This window comes from Microtus ochrogaster, chromosome 7 (assembly GCF_000317375.1).
Source record: "Microtus ochrogaster isolate Prairie Vole_2 chromosome 7, MicOch1.0, whole genome shotgun sequence".
Lineage (NCBI taxonomy): Eukaryota > Metazoa > Chordata > Mammalia > Rodentia > Cricetidae > Microtus > Microtus ochrogaster.
In genome coordinates, this window is record NC_022014.1 from 23,663,526 (window position 1) to 23,670,787 (window position 7,262).

General features: G+C 48.7%; 1 protein-coding gene across 1 annotated transcript; it reads right to left on the minus strand.

Moving 5' to 3' along the window:
* Positions 1-2,808: 2,808 nt before the first annotated feature.
* Tlcd2 (TLC domain containing 2) lies at positions 2,809-4,510 on the minus strand. The gene is made up of 4 exons (XM_005350255.3): positions 4,338-4,510; positions 4,041-4,123; positions 3,752-3,834; positions 2,809-3,249 (listed from the first exon to the last, which is right to left on the minus strand). The coding sequence occupies exons 1-4, from the start codon at positions 4,508-4,510 to the stop codon at positions 2,809-2,811; spliced, it is 780 nt and encodes a 259-aa protein (XP_005350312.1).
* Positions 4,511-7,262: the final 2,752 nt, after the last annotated feature.

The window sequence follows — 7,262 nt, forward strand, 5'->3', positions numbered from 1 at the left end:
CTCAAGTCAAAGCCTCCACAGCCCACATCATATTGCAAACCAGGATACCACTGGAGCCAAGAGAGATGACTCAAAGCAATCACTTTCACAATAGACTGATGAAATCATTTGCATAGCAATTTATTCATGTCCTCTCCCCACTGAAACTCCTCCCCTCTGCTGGCAGACAGAATCTATCTCAAGCTTGGAGTCAGTCTTGAGGACGGCTTCACCTGGCCATGGTATTATCCTGGTGACCCAGACCCATATCAATAAACAAAGCTCCTGCCAAATCCTACATTAAAAAAAAAAGTTCTTTGTGTTGGGCATTGAACCTAAGACCTCATGAAAGCTTGGTAATACTGCAGCTGGCATGTCCGATTTTTTCTTTTTTTCTTCTTTGGTTTGTTCATTGAGATGGGGTTTCACGTAGCCCAGGCTGACCTTGAACTCCTGACCATCCTGCTTGTCATTCCTAAGTGTTAGCATTATCAGTGCGTGCCACCTTGCCGGACTCCAGTCTTTCCTTGTTATTTTTTCTGCTTTGGTCCTGTTTTTCTGACTATAATGGAGATCTCATACAACAGTCTCTCTCTTTGCTTCTCTCTCTTTTTTTTTTTGTCTTTTCCTCTCTCTCTATTCCTTTGTTCCCCTTTTCTTTGTTTCTTTTGGATATTACCTAAGTGCTTTACATGCTATCCCCACTCCCAGGATGCTCCTCCGCCCTGCCTGTCCTGTCTTCCCTGCAGGTCTAGTCTGACTTGACCCCTCTTCCTGCCAGTCTCTGCCAGCCTGTCTGTGTCTCACAGCAGCTGCCTATCTCAAGCTCAACATGCTTCCTGTTCTATACGGCAAACCCTCTCCCGCCTGTCCCTGCTTCTCAGTCCCCTCTCTGATCCCCATCTTCTCCACCTCTACCTCTCTCTCTCTCTCTCTCTCTCTCTCTCTCTCTCTCTCTCTCTCTGTTATTCTCTCCATTTGCCACTATTGCCTCCATCTCTCCTGGGTCTGCTTTCAGGGTTCTGATGTCTAGACTACCTGGGCCTTCCTCTCTTGGGGTCCCTTTCTGTCCCACTTTATTTCTGGTTTTCCTGCTTGCTTGCTTTCCTTTTTTTCTTTTCTTTTCTTTTCTTTCTTTCCTTTTAATTTTGTTTTGTTTTTTGAGTATATGCCTGCAGGCCAGAAGAGGGCACCAGACCTCATTACAGATGGTTGTGAGCCACCATGTGGTTGCTGGGAATTGAACTCAGGACCTTTGGAAGAGCAGGCAATGCTCTTAACCACTGAGCCATCTCTCCAGCCCCTGTTTTGTTTTTTGAGACAGGGTTTCTCTGTAGCTTTGGAGGCTGTCCTAGAACTAGCTCTTATAGACCAGGCTGGCCTCGAACTCACAGAGTCCCACCTGCCTCTGCCTCCTGAGTGCTGGGATTAAAGGTGTGCACCACTGCCACCTGGCTTTTTCCTGCTTTCTTTGTGACCATTTCATTAACACTATGATTTGGGTTTCTCTTAGCCTCTGTAACAACCTTTCTCAATATGTCTGCTGAAGCTTTACTCTTTCCTGTGCTCAAGCTCCCTCTGCCTGGGGTTTAATCTTTCTTCTACCCAGATATATCTGTGCACATGTGCACATCTGTCTCCCTCATCCTCTTTGTCTTTCTCTCCCTTCACTTCTTAGCATCACTTTTTTATGGTTTTGGTTTTTCGTTTTTTGAGACAGTGCTTCTTTGTGTAGCCTTGGTTGTCTTGGAGCTCACTCTATAGACCAGGCTGGCCTCGAACTCACAGAAATCTCCTGCCTCTGCCTCCTGAGTGCTAAGATTAAAGTCGAACATCACCCACACCTGATCTTAGCAGCGCTTTTAAAAAGCCCCTCCTGCCTCTTGTTTTTTGCTCCTGTATCTTTTTTGTGGATGATCAAAGGTTATCACTCTCTCCCCCCACTGTTCAGTACTCTGCAATCCTGTAACCCAGATGTTCAGACGAGAAATGGAGGAGATCCACAATGGGAGACTTGCTGCAGAGACAGGGAGGAGAGAGCCTTCGAAAGACTCCAGGAAAGAGCCGGGCGGTGGTGGCGCGCACCTTTAATCCCAGCACTCAGGAAGCAGAGGCAGGCAGATCTTTGTGAGTTCGAGGCCAGCCTGGTCTACAGAGGGAGTTCCAGGACAGGCTCCAAAGCTACAGAGAAACTCTGTCTTGAAAGTTTAGTGCTAGGTGATCACACTGGGCACTTGAGTCTTTTCTGTAGCTTCTGACTTCTGTGCTGCCTTAGGAGACAGACCATGTTCATCTAAGAATTATATTTTTTTTAGGTCAGAAGATACACAAGTATTAGAAAGGCTGTTTGCAGTAGGGTAGGGCTAGTACAATCCCAGTACTTGCAGTCTGACCTAGAAGATCGGAGGTATCAGCAACAATTGCAGTGGCCTAGCTTCTGTCTTCACTGGCAACTGCCACGTGCATCCTTCCTGGCAGCAGATAATGTTTCCTGTGCTCTTATCGCACTGTCAGAATTTGATCATAAATGAGGTCAGAATTTGATCATAAATGGCCATGGAGGCCAGGTCTCTCTGATTCCAGAAGAATCTCCTGTCCTGTGGTCTGTCCTTACGCTGGAGCAAAGGAATTCAGTGAGCAGTAATTTGGGTTTCCATGAAACCTTCCTGGGTCTTGAGAAGGGGAGAGAAGTGGGTCATCTGGAAAAGGTCTTGAGATACTGCTAATACAGTCTGGGCTTTGCTACACAGGAGGCTATGCAGCGAAGGCTACCATCTCCTCTTCCTGGCCCCAGTCTCAGGGCTGACTGAAGAGGAAACCTCCACTTCTCTAGGTTTTCAGACTGAGAGTGGAGTTGTTCCTGGTGACTGTCTCTCCGTCATATGTCTTGGTCTCCTTGTGCACAGAGATAAACGGGGGAGGTCGAGACTGCAAGACATCCCTGATCAGAATGCGGATACCCAATGAGATGCTCATGGATCCCACAGTGACCAGCCCAGTTCCACCAAGGATGACCAGAGCAAGAGACACCCGGTAGCGCTGCCGAAACAACCACAGACTCATCCATCCTAGAGGTAGAAGGCGGAAGAGGGCCAGCGTGGTCAGGGTGGCCCAGCTGCTTACTCTGAAGGCCAAGGATGAGGCCTTATGGGAAAGCAGCAGAAGTTTCCGCAGATGCAAACAGATGGAGTTCAGCTCCAGAAGTAGAGACACCACAGCGAAGCCCACAAAGTGGCCAGACAGAACCGCAGTGCTGAGGCAGCTCACTACCTGGGGACAAGGTTCAAAGTCAGACTTTCATATGACCTGTGCCCATCGAGTCCCGGGATCATCACCCTAATCCTTTCACTGAGGACACAAAAGCATTTCAGAAGACTCCCCCCAAACCTGACTTTCCTGCTGACCCATGTCTTTGCCCAGAGGCTATTTCACCCTGAACCTAGACTGTCTGCACAGCACACCCCAGCTTTCAATCCTCGCTTTTTCTGCCTCCTTCCCACAGCCTATACCATGACTCCCCCTCTCAGCAACATTCTGCATCAATGTTTTCATGACCAGCTGGATGTTTGTGGGGATCCAAACCTCTTCCATAGTGCCCAGATTCCAAACTGTGGCTAGCAGTCAAAACCTCCTTCCAGTTCAGTCCAAGACTGGGAAGATGGGTTTACAGGGGGCTTTATGGGAAAGTCAGAGGACAGAAGGCTGAAGAGGGGCTGGGTTCTAAACTTGGGAGTGCTTCCTTTCTGTCTGGCCTCTCCCTTCAGTGTCTCACCACCAAATGGTGACAGAGAAGGTCCCAGGCCTGGGCCAAGTTCTGATTCCACAGCATGTCAACTCCATCCGCCAGGAAATAACCTGTGGGCATGGCAGAGGATTATTAGGGTCCTAGCTCAGAGCAAGGCCTAGAGAAGAGTCTCAAGTACCACTTTCCTCAGGTCCTTAATCCCTCACAGCAAACCTCCACCAATGCGGGCTCCATTCCAAAGCGGGGGAGGGACCTAGGATTCCTGTTTCAGCACCGCCTTCTGGGGGGGGGTGGCCCAGCCTGTCTGTACACTCACCCACTGACACTGCTACTAGGACCACTGCCCACGATGGGTGGCCATGAATCGGGTCGATGACCATCTGAGGATACAGCCATAGCCTGGGGAAGACCGGGGGAGCTAGGGTTAATTTCTCCAAGACCTAGGACCATTCTTCCTTTGGTACTCTCACCTGTCCGCAACCCAACCCAGCTCCAGACTTTAAGACCTCACAGCTGTTCTAAAAGGTACCCACCCAGAATTCCAACCTCAGTCTTCCACGCTCTCATCTCCACCTCCGCCCCTCAGTGCTTCGTCAGTCCCCAAGTTCCGCACCCGACCAGCGCCCCTGCTCCAGAGAGAAGGCTGTGCATCAGCGAAACGAAAATGTTCCGCCACATCCAAAGGTCTCGAGCAGTTTCCGGGGTGGGCAGCAGCTGCAGTCCCCAGTGCAGCCCCCGAAATGCTGCGAAGGAGGCACCAACCACAAGGAGTTCCCAGGATGCCATGGTCTTGGCAGGTCAGCTAGGCTTCAGTTTGTGTCTTTGATTCCTGTGCCTGGTGTCCGGGACCTCGAAGGACCCCCCAGCGGAGTCGGGATCTGGCTGTTGCCAGGGGCTTCCTTGCCTGTCTTGCCTTTCCAACCTGTTGTAACTTTCCCTAGCTTGTCCACGCCCCTATCTCTCGGCTGGGCAAGTGATTGGTGCAGCTGTGGGGCCACCACCCGTGGAGCCATAGAAGCGATGGCGTCCTGCCCCTGCTTGGGGGATTGCGGTTTGGGGGCTCCCAGGCATCAAGTTCGGCAACCGAGTTCAGAGGCCTTCCTGCACAACACTAGAAGTCTTTTCCAACGCCACGAGTCTCCAAACCCCTCAGAGTTCTAGAAAGCGATTTATCTAGCCTTACCTGACAGGTATGGGGCTCCGCCCACTAACTTTCACCTGCTCTGGTTTCCTCTTCTCTCACCTACTGGTTGGTCATCCTTACCCAGTTGTGAAGATAGAAGGGCAGCGCACCCAAGCCCCGAGGGTCCAAACCTTGCACCACCTCACCTTTACCTGAGAGCATGGCCACTTAGGCAGAGGCGCTCTCTTCCCATCTGTAATTCCCTTACATAGTACTCCCCAAACGGGGGTGTCCTGTTTTGGGGCAGCTCATTGGGGGATCCCTTCCCGAGTTTCTGCCCCCAGACGCTGGGGATCTTTACTAGGCAGGGAGACACAGGAAATCCCTACCATATACTATTCTCCTCCCCTTCCCAAGCCTCAAGAAGAAGGTCGACTCAAAAGAGATCAACACCCGCGGTAGCAACCTTAGACGGTTGGCCTTAAGAGGAACATTCTCTCCAACCCTGAATTCCCTGAAGAGTGACTGGTTTGGAGCATTTTCCTTCTTTCTTACTCTGAGCCACACCTCCTTAGCTGGCTGACAGCCAGAAGTCGGAGGAACGCTTCCTGTATGCAGAGCAAGTGGGTGGATTCAGAGAACTAAAGAATGAAGCTCAACAGGGCTGACTTCAGTGTGGCAGGAGCGCCTGCCTAGCTTGTACAGGGAAGGCCCTGGGTGTGATTCCCAGCACTCACCCCACCCCCACACATGTTCAAGAAGCAGTAGGTACCCCAAGCAAACATCTTCACCAGGGCACTAGATACAGCCCATTACCCTACACCCAATTCTCCAAAATTTAAAAAAATTACATCGAGGACTTGGAGAGAGGGCTCTAGTGGCCGGGAACATTTGCAGCTCTTCTAGAGGACCCATGTTCAGTTCCCAGCATCCATATCAGAGGGCTCATAACAGCATGTAACTCCAGCTCTGGAGATGTCATGCCCTCTTCTGGCTCCACAACCACCCGCACTCAGGTGCCCATACAGGCACATGATAGAAATCTTATTTTAAAAATTACATAGAGGGTGGTCTACAAGAGCTAGTTCCAGGATAGGCTCCAAAACCACAGAGAAACCCTGTCTCAAAAAACCAAAAAAAAAAAAAAAAATTACATAGAGGGGGTGAAGAGATTTGTGGCTCAGCAGACAGCACTGGCTGCTCTTGCAGAGGACCTATGTTTGATTCCCACCACCCACGTGGTAGCTCACAGCAGCCTAACTCCAGGTCCAGGAGATTCTAAGCCTTCTACCAGCCTCTGGGGGCACCAGGCATGAGAATGGTGCACATACATGCACGCCAGCAAAACACTCATACACATAAAAGAGTAAAAACTTAAAATTTACATTTATCTTTTGCAATTTATTTAACATATAAAAGCAATATACAATTAATACAGAAAACATAGAATGAGAAAAAATAAGGGGAAAATTGTTCTATCCCACCATCCGAAAATAACCACTCTTAATGTTTTGGGTCTACTTTCAGTCTTTTCTTAATCTATGTATTACAAGTATGCACTCATATTTTAAAAACAGATTGTTTAAAAACAAAATTAAGGTCACAAACTCATACTTTAATAATTTTTTAATATTCAAAGAGCATTTTTCTTTCCAGTCAATTTTTCTTCTACATGACTTTGGATGGCCATGCACTACTCTACCATCAGGATGAATATAACTCACTTAAGCAATCCCCTCCTGCAAATTTTCATTACAACAGAAAAGGAATGGATTTCCAAATAAGCAGTAGCTTTCTATTTTTTCTCTACTGCAATCCTTAGATGAACATTTTATAACCAAGTCCTGATTTTAAGATACAGTTCTTAAACACAAAATTACAAGGCCAAAAGACATCTCTTCCAGTGTTTGATACCGCTACCCACAATGCACAGGAGTTTCTTCTGGCTTTCATTTGTCTGCCATGATCAGGGAAAAACGCGTTCAGCCAGGTCTGCCTTCTTTTAATTACTAACAAAGACTGTTTTTTTTCAGACAGAGTCTCAGGTAATCCAGGCTGGCTCAGAACTCTTTGTGTAGCAGAGTCTGGCCATCACCACCAGTGACTGGGATTACAGGCCTGTGCCACCACGCCCGGTTTTAGGCAAGGCAAAAGACAGAACCAAGGCTTTGGGCATGCTAAGCAAGCATTCTACCAACTGAGTACAGCCTCAGCCCAAAATACGTTTTTTCATAGTGCTACGCATTTGAATCCCTCAATCCCTCTTTGAATTTGCTATGGTTTCCTTTCAGAGGTGCCTCATGCTCCTTGAGGGTGCTTCTATAGAAACTGCAGGGTAGAGAAGAGCTGGGACCATACTTCATTATGGCTCTTCATCTCCAAGGGAGGTAGGTCTGCAGAGGAGATGGCGGTAAG